The following is a 20,892-nucleotide window of genomic DNA, read 5'->3' as shown; positions in this document are numbered from 1 at the left end:
TTGTGTAAAAAACAGATTATGAGATGACCATGGTATGACTCTATGTGTAGCCAGTTAGCAGTTGTCTTCAATTTATTCAAAATAAAAGATTAAAAAAAACACAATTAAAACATTAAATAAGTAAAACATTATACAGCTCTATTATTAGAAGATTTACTTTTATTTACTTTATTACCAACAACAATAACAACTCGATCATTGCTCTATGGTACAAGCAATGAAAATGCAGCGGGTTATGGTAAAAAAAAAAAAACCACCCCATGCCGCTTTTTACCCATCCCGCCCCGTGCTGAGCCCCGTCACGGCCATCCGTCGACTTGTCTTGACCCCAAGTCGAGTTGTCTGACGGTTGAATAAATCATCCGTCGAGTTGTCCGAACCGTCGAGTTGTCTGAACCGTCGAGTTGTCCGAACGGACGAGTTGTCCGACGGACGAGTTGTCTGGTCTCCACTGGAGATTCCCCAAACTAGCCCTGGGAACGAAGGGGATGGGTAGTCGCTAAAAACTTGCAGCTGCAATGTCGAATTTTACAAGAAAATTGTGGTATTTTAAATCTTAAAATCATTATTGAGGTGAGCCGCACTGTTTCAATATGACGTCGACCCCAAGGAGTTGCGTAATGCTCCAACACTTCTTTATTTATAATTCAACTCTTGGGCCGAGAGAAGGCGAGGTGAGATCATTAAAAATGTGTTGCATCTATTTCGTGAAAAAACTTTGAATCGGTGTTTATTCAAATTGTTATGACAGTTCCATGATCAAGTGAGAATGGGGGTTGGAAAAGTTTCCGTATGGCGCCACCACTTTTTCATTCGAAATAAAATAATATAGTATCTAATTTACCTGATTGATATATCCCTTTTTGTAAAAATGAGTGAAAAAGTGGTGGCGCCATACGGAAAGTTATCCTGGGGGTTTCAGGAGAGTGCCATTAATTTACTTACAACCCTTTTTAAACACACTTTGCCTTACTTGTTCAGCAAAACATGCCAAGAAGTTCTTGGCATGTTTTGCTGAAGCCCCAAAAATCGTATGCATTTAATAACGTTACGTAACCCTCCTGCGGGCTGAGCTGCCGATGATGGCGAAGACGAAGGGTTGCTACTACAACGAGCAGACGAGCCAGTTTCGAATCGTGCAGGGCGAAATGGTCAAACACGCTTCCTCCGCTGTCCTGTTTTCATGGTATTAGGCCCCTGGCTTTTTCTTTGAATTGGAAAAAAAAACACACGAAGTGCAAGTGTCTTGTTTAAAGGTTGGATCAATGATTAAAAAAGGAGTTTAGTTTTTGACACAGGATATCATAAACAATGCACTTCTTTACAATTACAAACAGGAAGAGAAGAAGATACTGTACTACTACCCAAGAAACACGTCCATCGATAATCAGATTAAGAACGTTGGCTTATGTGAAGCAGTCATCAAATTCACTGAGTAAGTATAGTTTTAAAGACAATGCTGTCGATTTCATAAAGAGTTAGGACTCGTCTTATCTCGTGTTAGGACGAGTAGAGTAACGCGTCCTAACTTAGGATTAATCTTAAGGTCTGCATGCTACAGTGCAGGGTTGGGACTCGTCCTAAGTCCTAAGATTAGTCTTAAGTTAGGAAGAGTTTTGTGAAATCGACGGCTGGACACTATTGTAGTATTGGTAATTGTTAAAGACCAGTCCTTTCACTTGGTGTATCTCAACATGCTTAAAATAACAAACCTGTGAAAATTTGAGCTCAATTGGTTGTCGAAGTTGCGTGATGATAATGAAAGAGAAACGCCCTTAACACACAAAGTTGTGTGCTTTCAGACGCTTGATTTTGAGACCTCAAAATCTAATTCTGAGGTCTCAAAATCAAATTTGTTGAAAATTACTTCATTTTCAAAAACTATGTGACTTCAGAGGGAGCTGTTTCTCAACCTCTCCCCATTACTCGTAACCAAGTAAGGTTTTATGCGGATAATTATTTTGAGTAATTAAAAATAGTGTCCACTGCCTTTAAATGAGCCAAATTTACTAGCAACCTAGTTCTGCAAATTCTCATTGAGATGTTTACACAAATTGCTTTTTGAGTTACGAAGACGATTGTGTACATTTGTGTCATCAGTGCAAAACATTCTCCTAAAACAGTACTTCCGCTGGGGTGTAAAATTGTCAAAATGTTGTATAGCTTAAAGTAGCCTAGATGTACGGCCATTTTGGTACAAGTCGCCTGTCGCTGCTATGGTCTCGTAATGATTTAAAAATCAATCTTTAATTATTTTCTTTTCATTCAATCTTGCAGGACTTTTGCCGATAATAAGCCGTGCGAGTCAATGCATACACAGAAGACGAGACACCTGTTTCTTCAACCAGAGAGAGACTTCTCAATGGTTATGGTAAGTAAAGCTGTCAAAAACGGCTCCAGAAAATACAGTAAGTCGAAAAAGATCAACTGTTGCAGTCTTTCGGAACGACTCTGGAGCGCCTTGGTTTCAGACGTCGCTCTTGTCATGAGCTGAGCCGATGTAAATGTTATGTTTAGTTCACTTGTCTGAAACCAAAATTTATTTTGGTTGACCTAGAGTCGCTCCTATTTTAATTGGTTTGGCATGACTCTAGCGGGCCTGTCTGGCCCCTACGCTTATATATAGTTTGTGTTTTTTTGTCTGTGTAGGCAATAACTGTCCCTTTCAGTGAGAAGACAAAAGATGGGAAGACATATCACGAGTATCATGAAGAAGACATCCAAGACTCTGTATACTCGGCAGTCCTCAAACATGCATATAACCTCTTCAAGGTAGGAGAACTTAAAGGAACATTACAGAATTGGTTTTGGCTGGCAGTGTAAGCACTTTATGTTATCCACCATATACATAATACTGACAAACCTGTAGAAGTTTGAGATCAATGGGCCATCTTGGTCACAAGAAAATAGTGAAAAAACGATTACACATTTTGCATGACATCAATTTAAAAAAAAAACTGAGCGATAAAACTACATGTACAAGCGGCAAATAAGTTTTATGTATTTCCCATCATGAAATTTCAGAGAGAAATAATTCAAGGGATGTTTTCTAATATCATTATCTGTGTAAGTTGTATATGAATCTGTGATCTTGGACAAGTTTTTTTTCTTACCAATTCTGTAATGTTCCTTCAAATTGAACGATTTGCATTTATAACTTTTATAATGGGTGTTGTAGAATTTATAGAGCACCTGCTACAATTTGCCCAGGAGAGGCTATTGGCAAGATCTTGGTTGTTACATAGTAGTATAGCACCCACTTCATGTACAACGCCTGTCTGTATGATGTTGGTGTGCATGCAGTCAAGATACAGTGAATTACAGTTGTTGTGGTCTGTAAATATGTTTAGTAAAGCTAGGCCGTATTTTTCTCTGACTGTGTTTTGTGCCGTGTCGTGGTTGAGCGGTATAGTTCATTTGAGTGGTCTTGTTCATCGGACCCAAGCTCTGGTGTTGTCAGCAGCGGAGTGTGGGTTCGAATCCCAGTCATTCAACAACATTTTATTTCCATTTCACAAAAATATTACAAGTTTCATACAAAATGGAGAAATCATTTAACACAGAATAAACTAATGATACTTGACGGAAAACTTGTGCCCTTGAGCCAGGCACTTTTCCCCCTTTTTTTGTTTTACCACAGATTACTTACAGGTAAGCAACGGCTCAATTTCTTTAAACTTTGTATTTTTAAGCAGTTTTTGACGGCTAAATATTTTTAAACATTTGTGCTTTTGTTTGCAGCTTTTCATGGGGTCTTTCACAACAATAATGGAGAATAACGGCATCGACCAGTTGAAGCACAGACAAGAGCACTTCTACAGTCGGGTATGGACAGATTCATTTTGAGTAACAACATTTCAGACACCTCAAATATGTTTTCTTAAAAGCTATCTCAATGGTTTATCAATACAAACCGGGACTGTTCTTGCTGAACATAAAACTGTTCATTCTTTAGGCGACAGCCGTTCCCTAATGCAGCTTCCAGACTTTTGAATAAACTGCAATCTCAAGTCAGATTGTTAGACCCTATTCAATCACTCAGGAATGGCTTAAAGACACACTTATTCTCAACCCTGTAGTATTGTTGCGTAATAATATTAGATCATCCTTTTTCTTGAGTGTTCTGTCTATCTGATGAGGTTTGATGCTTGTCACAGCATTGTGATCTACAGGCATGATGTTCTTCCTACTTGTGCTTCAAAAAATTTCCAACTTTGTTGCCTTTGAAGGAAAAAAACAGGACAAAAATGTGATTAAATAGCTTGAAAAGTGTATTGCAGCCTGAACCATGTGTATAAATAGGTCAGGCTTTGGACTCGATAAAATGTCCCTATTTCTCAAAGGACAAAATATCATGCCTGGACGTATATGACATAGTGCTTTTTAAGAAATTGCTATTGTTGAAAAAATTGTTTGGTGTAGAACTCAAACCTTCTTATGTACATCTTACCTTGTTTGTCTTAATAGTACCTGACTACATTGAGGCTGGGACACAGTGACATTCTTGAGATCCATAATGGCATCTTATTCCTCCCGCTTGACAAGAACACCTACTTGAGGATGCAGTGTTTTATCAACCTGGTGGAGGCCTCTTTCAGGTAAAACTTTCTTTATGTAAATTTTTTCACCTTTTGGGGGTGTATTGGTTGACAGAACTAACGTAGGTCAACAACAAAAACAGAAAGAATGAAAGACTCAAAACACGTCTTGCCGCTGTCGCTTCTTGTGCAGGAATGATTTGAGTTAAGCACTACCAATGCAGGATAGCTGCACACCACATCCTTAACGTCTCAGCAAACTGCAATTATTCTTCACAAACTGAAGTTATTCTGAAAGTTGAGAACTTATAAGGAAAGGAATTCGATTAATTAAAATAACTACGTAATCAGTTGACAGGGTACCTCCGAGTCAGTTGGTTACAATATAATTGCTCCAACTCCGCAGAAATACCAGTCACAGAAACCAGTCACAGATGGTACATGTGACATGCCATTTTGGCCGGTAACCTTATTCTGGTAAGCATAATTTTGTTTTGCTTAGCTACCTTTTATACTGATGAAGCAGTTCTATGAAAGTGGGCCTTGGCGGGGATTGATCATGTTTGCCACGTTCCTTCATTTTTTTTAAAGACACTGGACACTATTGGTAATTGTCAAAGACAGGTCTTCTCACTTGCTGTATCTCAACATATGCATGAAATAACAAATCTGTGAAAAATTTGAGCTCAATCGGTCATCGAAGTTGCGAGATAATAATGAAAGAAAAAACACCCTTGTCACCTGAAGTTGTGTGCTTTCTGATGCATGATTTCGAGACCTCAACTTCTAAATCTGAGGTCACAAAATAAAATTCGTGGAAAATTACTTCTTTCTCGAAAACTATGTGACTTCAGAGGGAGCTGTTTCTCACAATGTTTTATACTATCAACCTCTCCCCATTACTCGTTACCTAGTAAGGCTTTATGCTAATTATTATTTTGAGTAATTACCAATAGTGTCCACTGCCTTTAATACCTTGTAAATTGTAAAGTATTTTGTGTTTGCTTGTTTATTTCAGTCAAATCAAGTATACAGCCTTCCTATACAATGACCAATTGGTTTGGTAAGTCTCTTACTTTAAGGGCTTGGGTACTTTTTTGTAGGACACAAAACACAATTTACAAATATTGTTATTAAATTTACACAGATTGAAGTTGATGGTGGTAGATAGCTTGCCTTAAAATATTACTTACTGAGGTGCTGTAGTTTTTGAGAAATTACTCCGACAATGCAAAAAAATCATTAACGTATTTTACTTATACTGGTATTTGAATACCAACACTGGGAAATATGTTTTACATGCTAAAATAGTTTTTGAGTTTTGTGTCCTACAAAAAGCACCCAAACCCTTTGAGTGTTATATGTTAAAGGAACATGTTGCCTTGGATCGGATGAGTAGAATATAATGATCCACACAAGTATCATTCAAAATTGCACGGTTTTCCTTTTACGTCCAGGCATGCAACTCTTTCGCGTTTCCACGTTTTTTGTTTTTATTTTTATTTTTATTTTTTGAATTTTTTTAAATATGCCTGGCAACAACAGTGTACAACTACAATCATGTAAAATAAGCCTAGTAAATGCTAACAATGCACCTAAGAGCATAATAAACCTCAACATTTTCTAGGGTACCATTATGGGTATCATGACACATGGCTTTTCGGCTGCCTCCCTCCGCACTGGTGTTGTGGCCTTGAAAATTTTCCAGTTGCATGCCTGTACGTCACGAACTAACACACTCGGCCATTTATGGGTGTCAAATGGCGGACCGTGTTAGTCATCGAGGTAAAAAGAAACCACGCAATTGCGAGGCATATTTGTGTAGATCATTGTATTCTACTTTTACAACGTCTTTCTAACCATACGCATTTTATAACAATTGGTTACAGAATGCTTTTCAAAGACCAGCTCGACCAATCCAAGGCAATGTGTTCCTTTAAGTTCTAGTAGTGTAACTGGTGGTGGGGGACAGAAATCTAAAGTTACGAGTAATCTAAACACCATATTTTTATGTGCCTTTTAAGTTGTTGCTTTTTGTTTCCGCCACAGGCTAACTAGATTTTGAGCAGTCAATTGACTCGGACGTGTTCCAGTAAAAACACAGACATTACAAGCATGATTTGAACTGCAAATTGGTTAAACATTATGACCAGAACTTGCTCTTTGATAACGCACTATTTTTGAACTTGGTAGTATTATTATTTAGTAAACCATTCACGCTCTGTCTGTGGCAAGATTTGTTCTTTATTTTCTGTTTATGTTTCTTTTCTTTACAGGAGTGGTCTTGAACAGGACGATATGAGGATTTTGTATAAATATCTAACCACTAGTTTATTCCCTTCATCGTTAGACACGGAGGTGAGCATGAAACAATAACACCAGTTTCCAATTATCCCTCTGAAGGCCCGGTCCCAAAGGCCCTGATAACGAGAACGAAAACGAGAACGATAGAAATGCACGCCCTCGATTGGTTGAATAAGCACGGGCAGATTCTGCGTGGAGCAATTCAACCAATCGAGGGCGTGCATTTTTATTGTTCTCATTTTCGTTCTCGTTATCAGGGCCTGTGTGATCAGGCCTTTACTCTTGCTAAGCACATTTCCTGTGAGTAGACCAACCGCTTGAAACCTCTCAATTGTAGGGTCTGTGTTGGGTGGAGTGACTGTGGGCACAGATCTAAGCAGTGTACAACTGCCTGATCAAGATTTTCCATGTCTCTTAAATTTTGAAACAAATTATTTTAGTACTGCCATATAATGCTACCAACAATGTGTTGTGTTTTAAACGAAAATTAATAAATGTGTGTACTCTGTTGGTCGTCACAAGATAGTATCATATAGACGGTGCATGTCTTGCATGTGTTTGAACACTTTTTTGGGGGACCACTTTGGTACTACTTATGTTGCCTCACGCTTAAAGGAAACAACTCATGCATTGACTGGTGCCAATGTTATCTATCATTCAAAATCATAAAGTGGATGATACCAAATTTCCAGACAGAAGGAGGGTTGACTGTGTACTGTGTAGATGCATTCACCACATGATATCATATTGAAGGCTGGCATAATAATAATAATAATAATAATAAGACTTTTAATGCGCACATATCCACCCTGCTGGGTGTTCAAGGCACAGACATAGATGCCCGGTAGGGGACTTGAACCCCTGACCCTCAGATTAAAAATCTGATGCTCTACCAAATGAGCTAACCGGGCAAAAAGATAATCTCTTACTCTAAAGGCTGGGTCACACCAAAGTGTTCACTCCATTTGCACACATTTCAAGCTATGTTCAGCTACGTTTTTTGTGTAAAAATGAGTTTGGTGTGATGGGGCTTTTAACCTCAATGGATGGTATTGAATGGTCAGACAGTTGATCAACTGCGTTTTTTGTTATTTTATTTTCCAGCTTAAAGAATCTGCAATCAAGGCCAATCAGACATTAGGAAGTACTCACTTTGGCAAGTAAGTTAGCCCGTATCCAAATTAGCGGCTACAGCTACAGCTCCAACTGTTGCTAAGGACGTCCTATACCTCAACTCATGATGACGTTGACATCTAGCCGTAGCCGTAGCTGTAGTCGCAATTTGGACTCAGCCTTATTAATTCTAACCTTCTCAAATCCTTCAAAATCCCATTCGGGTCCAGAAAATTAATGTTTTCTGGTTCATGAAATGTCTGTTCTTAAAATCAACCTGAGTTTTTAAGGAGTGCTGGTCTTGTTTTGCACTCCACAGACAAGGTTTATTTTGGAGTTCGCATTAAACAAGTGAACACGTTAATATTATTATTATTAATTGAATTATAAATAATAATTATAATATCGAAGTCTTATATAGCACACGTATCTACCATATAAGGTACTCAAGGCGCTGAGAAAGATAGGTTGTTGCAGTGATGGATTCTGAGACCCAATTATGTAGCATCTTATAAGGGTTTACAAGGTGCTACGGTGCATACAGCAGCCACAGCCAGGAACACTGGGGCGAACCCCTTCTCTTTTTTGATAAGTGCGCTTGGTTCTTTTACATGCATTACACAACACATGGGACCAACGGCTTTACGTCCCATCCGAAGGACGGAGTAATAGTTAAGTGTCTTGCTTAAGTGACACTCCGCTGATCAGAAAACATCAAAGTTTGAATTCGGTGCTCTTAACCTTTCGGCCACAACACTTCCATGTTGGTCTGATGATGGTATCTGTTTTTTTCCGTGATGACAGATTTGTGACGGGGCCAACGGATCCAAATGATCAGCAGTCCTCCAGCCAGGTCAGACCACCCAAAATCTTTGTCAGTAACGGATCGCATGTTGAGGAATTACACCTTGTTGTATATAGGGTACGTAAATATATGATAAAGACAGCTAAATGGGTAAAACCGAAATGAATATTCTTTCTCCTGATGCAAGTTTTACATCCATTAAAATGATAGCTATTTGATGATGTTCTTGGTGTGGTGTGGCCCTGTGTATATCAGGCATGTGAGACTTCCTCTTTTCAGCTGATTTCCTCTTTTTGGGTTTTGACTTTCCTCTTTTTTTCTTCACTTTCTGTGTACAAAAGTGTAGGAAATGTATCTTTTCCTCCTTTTTTTCTTGTCCAGTTTTCTCTTTTCCTCTTTTTTTCATGGATAGTTACTCACATGCCAGGTGTATGATATCCTTATCATCCCATTTTAAGGTGTTTTTCATTTAGGTTTTAACCTTTCTTGTATGCCCTTGTATAGGTATTTTTATGAGTACCGGTATTAAAAAATTTTTAATATATTTTTATAATTTATATTTCAATTTATCGTTGTGCTCTTTATGACCAGCTGGAGAGGAGAGCCACCTGAACAGGATCTGTGTTTCTTTTAGGCAATCCTTCGGGCTCGAGCTGTTTCTTTTTCCTGCCTCTGTACAAACACAAACATTTATACATTTTTGTTTTTCAATTTATTGTTGTATTCTTACGTACCTGGTGGAAAAGAGAGCCTCTAGACAGGAACTGTGTTTCTTTTAGGCAATCCTTTGGGCTCGAGCTGTTTCTTTTTCCTTCCTCTGTACAAACACAAACATTTATACATTTTTGTTTTTCAATTTATTGTTGTATTCTTACGTACCTGGTGGAAAAGAGAGCCTCTAGACAGGAACTGTGTTTCTTTTAGGCAATCCTTCGGGCTCCAGCTGTTTCTTTTTCCTTCCTCTGTATTTGAATTGCTGTTTAATAGCTGTTTCTTTTAATGTTTTTACCTAATTAATGTGCACTATTTTTCTTTTTATCTACCCAAGAAATGAAATAAATATAAGACATAATTATACAGACAGTTTTTTGTTGATGTTGTTGGCGTGTCGTGGCTGAGCAGTCAAGTGCACTGGACTCATGCTCTTGTGTTTCCGATTAGCAAAGTGTGGATTCTAGTCTCCATCTTGATCCAATTGTGTCCTTATAAACCATTGTTGCTTAGTCCTTTGAATCGGATGAAAAGCTGTTAACTCATGTAAAATAACCCAGTTACACTTATTACTATGTGATGAAGGGGTTTGTCCCAGTGTCTCTGGCAGTGGCTGCTGAGTGCGCAAATGTCAAAGGTTTGTGCCCAGTTAGGATTTCTCTCTCAGCTTTAGACAGAGTCTGCAAAACTATAAAGATTTATAAATTCACCATGCAATGTCTCGTGTGTTTTTGTATACAGGCCCTGAGTGCAACTGTGTGTTTAATGGTAGATGGTAAGAACACTTATTTGCTATTATGAAAACTGATCATAACAGTCAAGACCTGGTCTCCAGTTTTTGGAAGGCTTTTTAAAAAGAAAATGAGGTTAAAAAAAAATTGTATCACAAATGACTGATTATTTAGGGTTGATCAAAGAAAAGTTTACTAGAGCAGCATTGGAACCAACAACCTCTGGTTTAACGTGCCAGCGCTCCACCAACTGATGAGCTATCTAGCTATCTATGTTGGACGTCTCGCTATTTTGTCAATATCTTTGTTAGGGGATTCCCCCCAGAAGTCATACAACCATTAAAACTACCATGTAGCCGGGGCGGGGATTATAACTGAAGCGGCAGCCAGGGGGTCACTTTATTTCAGAGTTTAGATAATAAACCACAAGGAAAACTGATATTGACAAAATAGGGAGCATGCCAACATAGCGATAGATTGCTAGGTTGTTAGAGGTTGGCACGTTAGACAAGAGGTCGCTGGTTCAAATCCTGTTGTAGTATTTTATCTTTGTTTAACCTGTAATCATTTAAAATTTACCTAGTGTGATTTTGTTGCAGTAGTTTTCTTGTTTGGAGTTTTGGGTTTTTAAGCACTCGCGTTTTTGTGTTTTTTATATTAGGGTCAACGATACCACCCTTAGATTGGTATAAAAACATTGATGCCTTCATCGGTCCCCAACTCAGTAGTCTAGCGTCAGACATTGGTGAGCAGTATGCAAATAGGAAGGGAACCAGGTAAGAACAAGGTGGTTTGTAAGGAGTAATTGGGTGTCGTGACTGAGCAGATAAGAGCACCAAACACAAGCTCTGGTGATTTTTGTTCAGCAAAGTGTGGGTTCGAGTCCCGGTCATGACACTTGTGTCCCTGAGCAAGATAATTAACTAACTAACTAATCAATTCAAATTGCTTCTCTCCAACCAGGGGTAAATGGGTACCTGTTGGAAGCGTTTTGAGACGCCCTTCGGGCATAAAAAGCACTATATATATATAAAAAAAAATTAGTAGTATAGGAGAAGATATGTGACCATATATACTTTGGGTTTGAGCAAAAGCAAAAAAACTAGAGCAGGATTTGAACAAATGAACTCCATCTTAACTCACCGGGGGTCTATTGGTTGAAACTATGCCCCAGTAACCTTTTCAACTCAAAATTATTCAAAATTTACCCTGTCAGTTTACCTTGTGGTTAATAACTTGACACATTATAATTTGATGCTAATCACCCCTAAGGTCTCTCAAATCGGTCTCATATTTTGAGTAAAATTGAGGAGAATATGGTACTGTACCCCAAAACCACACACTTTTTAGATTCTCCCCTACTGTTTATGCTACTAGATAATAACTTGTAAGAAATGATCTGCATTGTTACATTTTGTAATTGTAATTTTGAGCTCTATTTAGAGATCAAGGTTTCAAAGAGGCCTTAATGATGTTGTTTGTTTCTTCCCAGTAATGCAAATCAAGACTTCAAGTTTGTCTACTTTAATCAGATGAATCTTGCCCAGAAAACCACTGTGCACAATCGCAAGACGGCCAGCGCTACCATCAGCCCAGAGATGGTACGCCTCATAAGCGACATCAACGCAGATTTTACAAGGTAAGGGAACTTAGAGTTGCTTAAGCACATAAAGTAGCTAAGCACAATTAAAACTATGCTTACCAGAATAAAGTTACCAGCCAAAACACCATTCCACATGTGCAATCTGTGAATAGTATCCTCATCATATTCGCTTAGCAGAAACATGTTGCTTAAGCAGCTCTATGAAGGTGGGTCCCTGCTTGTTGCTTTGAACTTAATGATGAGGCTGTCAAGTGTGAGCAGCCCTAGGAAATGGTGTGGTGCTCGTAAACTTGGTCCAATCTCAATTTAACTGAGTTGCTTAAGGGTATATGGACTTTTTCCTAACAAAAAACACAATGTCCACAGATTTACATTAAAACTTACACAGTTTGAAGATTTTGATTGTAGAAAGCTTCCCTTGAAATTTTACTTACTGAGGTGCTGTAGTTTTTGAGAAATGAGTAAGAGTAATAATTTTTGTCTCAGTTTAAGCATGTAAAAACGTATTAACCAGTTATGCTATGGTTTTGGTATAATATCATTACTGGTTAAGGGGATTTTACATGCTAAAATAATTTTGGTCTCATGAGACCAAAATTATTTTGTGACTTGTTTTACTAATTTCTCAAAAACTACACAACCTTAGTTAGTTATATTTGAAGGGAAGCTTTCCACTGTCATTATCTTCAAACCCTGTAAGTTTAATGTAAATCTGTGGACATTTTGAAAAAGTACCCGAATCCTTTAAGCAGAAAATTTTACTATAATAATTTTCTGCTGAGCAAATATGACCATGATACTAGCCACAAATGGCGCATGTGATTTGGTGTTTTGGATGGTTAGCTTATCTCTGTAACAAAATTATGCTTTACCAGCCAAAACACCATACTACATGTGTATTCTGAAACTGGTATCCTGCTCATATTTGCTTAGCAGAAAATCTGTATGCACTATTTTTCGTCGGGCCCTGCTCATTTCCTGGACATGGGGCTGTTCCAATGTGAGCAGCTCTTGGCAATTGTGTAGCGCTTATTAACTTATACTTGTTTTTATGGATTTATTTTGTTTTTATATACTTGCAAATATGGTTGCTTATTTACCTGTTTAGTGATTTTGACTATTTTATTGATTTTTATTGCGTGTCCAGACTGTTTAGCTCCTTTAGGGACTGCTCGCCAGGGCAACTATGATTAATGCAGTCACTGATGATGTGGACAGCTGTTTGGAAAGCAGCTCCACATTTGCAGGCTGCTTGGTAACCGTTGTGGTTGATTGTTTGAAATTGCAGGTTTGAGGAGGATGGGGAAACGTTAATGAAGACGATATCGGACTGTTGGGTCGTAGGGAAGAAATCTGACCAGCGAGAATTCTACGTCGTCATCAATCAAAAGAATGCAAACCTTATAGAAATCAATGGTGAGTTTATATTAGAAGCAATCCTGGATTATTACACAGTAAAACAGTTTTATAATTTGTCCAGCAAACAGGTGTATTGAAGGCAAAGTATACAGGGTTCTGCCCAGGATTTTTTAGTGGTGGAAATGTTTCCCTGAAAACCTTTGCGAGATGAATCAGTTACATGGTAGATCATGGACTCAAATCAAAGAAGTGCTCAAAAAGAATGGCTTCGGGTACCATTTTTACTGGTAAATATCCAATTTTACATTTCGTTTAAAAAAAAATCTTTGTAACGAAATTTGCAAGTGTAATTTAAAAATCTGGAAAATGTGATATTGGGAAACAGGAAATTCTTCCAGTGGTGGTTTGGGAATCCTGAGTGGGAACCCTGAGTATTCCTTATGGTTTTTGGAACCGTTTGATTGTAGTAATCCTATATAGAGGTAGATGTATACAATAAAAACTGACATGTGCAAATTTCATTTCATTAGTGGTTATGTTCTTGAGATACGGCCGGAAATCTGGAGGGATTTATGTCCACTCAGGAAGAATAACCCCTGATAGGAGTATGCAATCTTAGAAACTGCACTGACAGTTTTGTTTCTCACGAACAAATTTTGGTGTGTAACAACTGAAATCTTTACACATAACCACATTAGTTTTTCAATGGTGTAAGCGTATGCATGGTGAGGGTGTTGCTGAAGGTTAGCAGGAAGATTTTTGTCTTGTAAACTATGTTTTAGTTTTAAAGAAACTGGACATGATTGGTAATTGTCAAAGACCAGTCTTTTCACTTGGTGTATCTCAACATATGAATAAAATAACAAACCTGTGAAAATTTGAGCTGAATTGGTCGTCACAGCTTCGAGATCACTATGACAGAAAAAACACCCTTGTCACACGAAGTTGTGTGCTTTCAGATGCTTGATTTCGGGAGCTCAAAATATAATTCTGAGGTGTTGAAATCAAATTCGTGGAAAATTACTTCTTTCTCAAATACTCTGTCACTTCAGAGGGAGCTGTTTCTCACAATGTTTTATACTATCAACCTCTCCCCATTACTCGTTACAATTAAGGTTTTATGCTAATAATTATTTTGAGTATTTACCAATAGTGTTTACTGCCTTTAATTGTGACTTTACTGATATCTATGCATGAGCTTTAATATCATTTTTTTTTCTCTCCCGCACCCCCTCCGCCCCTTTTACAGAGGAAGTGAAGAGATTATGCGCTGCACATTTTACCAACATCTTCTTCCTGGACTAAGGTAACAAATTAAGTACCATGGGACAAGCCTGGTTTGATCTTGTGTTTTTCATTTGAATAAAATACCTCATTGTGTAATATTTTTTGGAATAAATATTTACTGTGAATGTGATGATTATCTGTCAAAAGTATCGAAGTACACTTTACACATCTCCCCGATTGCTTTAAATCAAATCATTTTTAATCTGGTATTGTAAAATAGATTCTGGTCCAGTAAACATTTTGAATAATATATTATTCAAAATATTTACCTCATATAAAGAATCCTCTAATCTGATTGGTTAAAATGGAGTCATGGAAATAGCTGGACCCCCTTTTTCTATCAAGCTGGCGTCATAGTTGACTATGCTTGGGGCATAGCAATCGACTGTGCCCGCCCTGAAAATAACAGTCGCAAATAGGTTGCTCGTGCGTACTGTTTGTACGACTAGCGCTCTGTGTCCATTAGCCAGGGTTTATTATCTTTATTCGGTATATAAAAGAAATATTGACTGCTTAATAATCTGGGCACAGTTAATATTATAGGCCCTCTACTCGGTGATGTCAAGACAATGACTATCGCTCAGCTTAGCATTGGTCATAGTCGTGGTTTTGACATCAACTTGGGCCTATAATTTTAACTGTGCCCCTCAAAGCAGTCAATATTTCTATACTACAAGCCCCTGCAGTCTTGTGGATCTTCACCCACAAGTTCAAGCCCTGAACACCATTAGCAACAGTCAAAGCTGTAGCCATAGCTGCTAATAGACCAACCTTGTTCCTAAGGGGTAATTTATCTCACCGCGCCATTTTTTTCCCAGTATGCCTTGCTCGATCATAACCCCTGGAAGTGTGACTTTAAAATATCTAAATATATTGGATATTACAATTAGTCCTGTGGTTGATATGTTCTGTGTTGGGCGTAATCACGCACAGGCTGGATGCGCTGTGTGGAAAGTTGTAGTATACATACCATGGTAGGTCATAAACTTGGCGAATAGTGTTGCATAACAAAAAAGTGAATACATACATCTTTATACGCACGCGTTTCAGCATATAGAGCTTTTTGAAGACGCACGGCGTTTACAATTTTGCGCAAATATGATAGCCAATCAAAGACACAGATCGGAGTTTCCCTCCCAGGGGTAAGAGATGTGCACAGAGCTAGCGGGTGATACAGAGCGCTGCCCATGGTAGCGAGGTTGCTAATAGACCTTTATCACGCTGCCACCATCTTGGTCATGTTCCCTGTATCCAACATCAGTATTGGGATGCTAATGTACAAAAAGGAACCAGACCAATTTTCCCTTCCAGCCTCAGTTTGCTTAAATTGATTTGATTTGGATTAAAAACAAGATGGCCGCACCATGATAAAGGTCTATTCTTGTTTCCAAACACAAGGCTTGTTTATTGATCGGTCTGTAGAAGTAAACAAATGTGATACAGGCTTTTTACGGATGAACAAAAGTGGACAACCCATTTTCCCCAAAATCTGGTAGAGTAAAAACAGAATTTATTTCCACATACAGTCTCTTTTCAAAATTTTCATTTTCTGCCATCAGATATTTGGATTTTTACACTTCATCGTACACCGGCAGTCCAAAAGTGAACAAATGCAAATTTCCAAATGTCTACTAGCAGAAAATTGTAATAAAATTTTGGTCCAAACCAAGTTTCCAAAATTGGAATATTGGAACGAACATTTCGGTCCACACCAAACTCAAAATTTTGAAAGGGGGCTGTAGTTGAACGTAAATTTAGTTTTTACTCTTCCGGATTTTTGGGGGAAATGAGTTGTCCGCTTTTGGTCCTCCATAGTTTTCTTCTATGTTGATATTGTACATAGTGTACATAATGTATAATACAATTTTTTTATTAAGATATTAATATACGAAGTACAATATGATGTGCAAATATGATAACATCATCAGAAGGTTATATGATGATGGTGAATCAATTACTACATCGAGCCATATTGGCTCTACAATGTGCCGGTTCGCTCACTCACTCGGAAACAAATCTTTGTTTGGTTAAAGGATTTGGATAACACAATGTCCACAGATTCACATTAAACTTACACTGTTTGAAGCTAATGATAGTAGAAAGCGTACCTTAAAATATTAGTTGCGTGAAAATGTGGGCTCAATTTGTCATCGATTAGTAAGAGAATATTTAAAGAGAAAACACCCTTGTTGCACAACTTTGTGTGCTTTCAGATGCATAACAAAAGGCTTCAGCCGAAGTATTTTTTAATTTGAGTGAGAAATTGTCTCTTCCTTAAAACTATGCTACTTCAGAGGGATCCGTTTCTCACAGTGCTACAAAGTTAATTTTTAAATGATTTTTGGGGTTGAACGAAGAATTGACTAGAGTGGGATTCGAACCAAGCAACCTCTGGATTAATTGCATGCGCTCTACCAAGTGAGCTATCTAGCCCTCTGTTGGCGGTGTCCCGTGTGGTTTATATTGATAAGTAAAATGCCAACAATTATTATGAGATATTTCCAATGGTGTTCAGTGTCTTTAAAGATTATCTCAGCCTTTGTCTTCTTTTTTTTTGTCATTAATCAAAAGTCATTGTTTTTTAGGAATGGAGAAAAACTCAATTCTCTTAAAACTTTTTCATTATTTATTGATGATGAACAATTGAATTGAACAGAACAATTGAATTGAAAATACGCTTCTCATAAAATTAACTGTTACATAAAGTTGATTGTCATCCTTTCACTGATGTGTGCTAAGAACGGTACGTGTATACTCGGTGCAGAGTCAAGACATGTAGGAGACGGGATTTGAACCCCTGACCCTCGAGACCACCACAAATTCCCAGTGATGAGAGACCAGCTTGAATCCTGTAAGGTATCATAAAAGATTGGTAGATCTGACAAAATAGTCGCAGACAGTGTTCATGTTTTGTTTGATCAAACAGTATGCATGAAACACAAGGGCCTGTGCAATTTTGTCTAATTGGTTGTGTGAGCCAGGCGAAAAAAAAAAAAAACATGCACAATTTTCAGCGTGAAAGTCATTGTCCTTAATTTTGATTGCAAAGACCAAAATCAGCTGGTGTTTAAAAAGATTTTCAAATAAATTGTTCTTGAATATGATTTTGTTTCTGAGGGAAATATCGACCCATCACAGAAAAAGAGGAACTTTCTAATCAGTAACTTTTAGGCTAAAGTTAAACAATGATGTGTTTTATCCTTACCCATCCTCTACAATACCTTTAAAGACACTGGACACTAATGGTATTTGTCAAATTTTGTACACTTGGTGTATCTCAACATATGCATATAAAAACAAACCTGTGCAAATTTGAGCTCAATTGGTCGTCGAAGTTGCGAGATAATTATATAAAGAACGCCCTTGTCACACGGAGTTGTGTGCTTTCAGTGGCTTGATTTCGAGACCTCAAATTCTAAGCTTGAGGTCTCAAAATCAAATTCGTGGAAAATTACTTCTTTCTCGAAAACTACGTTACTTCAGAGGGTGCCGTTTCTCACAATGCTTTATACTATCAACCTCTCCCCATTACTCGTTACCAAGTAAGGTTTTATGCTGGTTTTTATAGTGTCCACTGCATTGAAGCACCAATTAGTATAGAGTACTAACTACTTATCACACATTGGTATATGGGTAATAATCAAGGTCTTACCAAAGATCCTCGATGCAGCTATAACATGATTACAAAAGAGAAACTCCATCAAAATAGCCAAATATGTTCAGTTATAACAATACAATGGTCAAGTAGGATTTGAAACTTTGCATGGTGGAAATATGATATTTTAAGGTTTGAGGCAACACCATGTAGTGGTATAACTTCTATTCGAGTTGGGGTGGTTCTAAAAAGAACCACAGGTTTCAGAATTGTGTTTATGTCTCTGAAGAAGGTCCGGTTTGAATCGAAAGCTATGGCAATCTATCCTTCTCATTTTATATTGTATTATACATAGTACAATAGTTACTGGATATTATCTGGATATAATTTTGTTTGACATTTTCTTGGGTTTAAAGTGTGCAATAGAGCCTCAAAATGTGAAGACGAACACGATGTATCAATAAAATACTACTTCTCTTTTTATCTGAAGAAAAACAATTGGTGTACCTACTTGTTTTATTTTTCTGCCTGACCATCCATTTTTGTTCAAGAAATAACTATTGCTTTTTAAATCAATTCATTCATTAATTTTATACATCATGTAAGTACAGATAACGTATAATTTGTTCTTTGGTCAATTTATTGTTATGAATAATTAATTTATAATACGTTAGATCCACAGGATAAAAAAAAACATCCTAGCAATAGGAAGATAATGTGTTGTCTAATTAGCATGGATTAATGTTTGGAAGGGGTTGAGGTGTCCAATTAAGTTGATTATTATTCAACTTACGTAACTACTTGTGTTTTGTAATCTATAAATCATGTCACATTATTTACAAATTAAAAGAGACTGGTTAATGACATAGTATGGAAATCTACATAAAAAAAAATCAGCCATTCTTCCAACGAGCTGTGCAGGCCTAATACAACTTGTGCCTGCAGGAAGTCTAGGCTTTGCCTCTTTTGTAAAAATGTCACACACGTAGGTTAAATAGTCCGTTGAAATGACCCTGTATTTTCTTGATAATACAAACAAAATGGAAAACGTTAAATTTTTGAGGCTGGCAATTCTGCACTACAGGAAAAAAATGCGTTCAGACTAGAGCGAAAGTTAAACACCACTTTTGTTAACTTTCGTAAAACACCATTTGATTGTTATCGTCGGGTTCCATTGGTATCGATTCTTGTGCTGATGTGAGTCAGCCAACTATCCATGTTATGGTCGGGCTTCATTGGTATCGATTCTTGTGCTAATGTGAGTCAGCTATCAATTGTCGGGTTCCGTGTATCGACTCTTGTGCTAATACGAGTCAGATATCCATGCTATGGTCGGGTTCCATTGGTATCGATTCTTGTGCTGATGTGAGTCAGGTATCCATTTTCTCTACGTTTCCGTCGCCTCCTCTCGGCCGACGACGGATAGTTACGATACGAACAGAACACAATCACAATCAATACGATAAACACTATCGCCAGAGTGGTACCGACTGTACCGGCAATGATGGCGGTATCGCGGTCCTCTGGACTCAGAAGTGTCACACTTTGAACCGTTGAGGCTTCCCGCCTTTTTCTACTTAACACGAGTTCAATTGTCGTCTGCTCCATGCTTGATACTGCACTGCGTGTTGCGCAGTCTGTACTTTGACGGACTACAGGTGAACGATAATGATGGACGGGTGGCGTAATGCGCACGCTTTATCGCGGCAATGTATATTTACCAGGAGTGGGACCTAGGCGTGCACAATCAGGTGGTCTGCCAATCGGTTCATCTTTACCTTTTTCGTCTTCGTGGAAATTCTTGTGTCTTCAGTGAACCACGGTTTTGCCTTGAGGAGAACAGGAAAAACCAACGTTAAAGTTAGCGTCAGAAATATGGTTATAAGGGTTGTACTCTGGTTAGACTTGACTCAAGTCCCAATCCCGTGCCATCTCCAGAAAACTACTGTTTTGTGATGATCTGCATTCCCAAGCCTGTTCCGCATTCTCGGGACCACATTTTGACCGTGTTGTTTGATAGAAAGTTGGCGTGATATGCTGAGGGACCTCTCACACGATAATAAGACTTGAATCAAGTCTATACTCTGGTGGGGTCGAATCCGCTCAGCCACGACACGCTATCAATTAATCTTGGGTGAAGTTATCTGAGTTTTTGTTACCTTCACTGTAAATTTCCAATGGCGATAAACATACTGTCCTATCAAAGTGAGATGTTATCCTCATTTTATCTTTCAGTCATATCGATATTTTCTCTCTTCTTTTTAACAATCGTTTTTGCTCGAGTTCTCCGGATGGTCAGTGGCACGGTGTTGTTTGTGTAGCTCATAATTCATGTAGGCCTAAATGGGAGGCACTGGACACTATTGGTAATTACTCAAAATAATTGTTGGCATAAAACTTACTTTGTAATCTCTGTAAGTATGATCACAAAATTGTTGTATTCATTGCTTTATTGCCTACCAGTGAGTGTTCTAAAGGTTAACCATGCAAATATAGATCTTAAAAAGAAAAAAAAAAGAAAGAGAAAAAAAAATGTTTTGTTTTTTTTCCACATTAAACTGTCCATATAACTTAATAATGCATTGGGCGACATCTGACTCATTTTCACATAGTGGGTCACAAATACAGTTACAAATAGAGTCGAGGCTTTCATGCAATATGCCGGGTGGTGCGACAAATGTTTTTCCACTTCTAATTCATTTATATGAAGGGGGAACCCCTCCCCATTAAAACTATGCTCATAGATTGGCAATATTCTCAATCAAGTCTTGTTACAACAAATAGTCATTCTTTTGCGTATAGATATGTAGATTCAATAGGGACAGTGAATACCGTCAGTGGAGGTT

The 20,892-nt window shown here is 37.9% G+C and overlaps 1 protein-coding gene and 1 non-coding gene across 2 annotated transcripts; one reads left to right on the top strand and one right to left on the bottom strand.

The window, feature by feature from the left end:
* The first annotated feature begins 284 nt into the window (after window positions 1–284).
* Window positions 285–18,648, top strand: LOC139943851 (vacuolar fusion protein CCZ1 homolog). Its single transcript, XM_071940697.1, has 15 exons — window positions 285–674; window positions 1,338–1,435; window positions 2,278–2,371; window positions 2,650–2,772; window positions 3,742–3,825; window positions 4,468–4,598; window positions 5,557–5,601; window positions 6,815–6,896; window positions 7,947–8,002; window positions 8,760–8,877; window positions 10,213–10,246; window positions 10,864–10,978; window positions 11,695–11,841; window positions 13,094–13,221; window positions 14,414–18,648. The coding sequence occupies exons 1-15, from the start codon at window positions 594–596 to the stop codon at window positions 14,467–14,469; spliced, it is 1,392 nt and encodes a 463-aa protein (XP_071796798.1). The 5' UTR covers window positions 285–593; the 3' UTR covers window positions 14,470–18,648.
* On the bottom strand, window positions 7,681–7,753 carry Trnak-uuu (transfer RNA lysine (anticodon UUU)). The gene has a single exon. It is a non-coding gene; the product is annotated as a tRNA-Lys (tRNA).
* Window positions 18,649–20,892: the final 2,244 nt, after the last annotated feature.

Source organism: Asterias amurensis, chromosome 11 (genome assembly GCF_032118995.1).
Source record: "Asterias amurensis chromosome 11, ASM3211899v1".
NCBI classification, from domain to species: Eukaryota; Metazoa; Echinodermata; class Asteroidea; order Forcipulatida; family Asteriidae; genus Asterias; species Asterias amurensis.
Note: the sequence above shows the minus strand (reverse complement) of the source record. Positions and strands in the feature narration are given on the sequence as shown.

What these genes read in the sequence shown, in the direction of transcription:
- LOC139943851 (XM_071940697.1), top strand. Translation starts at nt 594, where the DNA reads ATGACGTCGACCCCAAGGAGTTGCGTAATGCTCCAACACTTCTTTATT. An exon ending in GGAAGTACTCACTTTGGCAA is followed by an intron (nt 8,003 to 8,759) that starts GTAAGTTAGCCC and finishes CCGTGATGACAG; the next exon opens with ATTTGTGACGGGGCCAACGG. An exon ending in TGTGTGTTTAATGGTAGATG is followed by an intron (nt 10,247 to 10,863) that starts GTAAGAACACTT and finishes TTTTTATATTAG; the next exon opens with GGTCAACGATACCACCCTTA.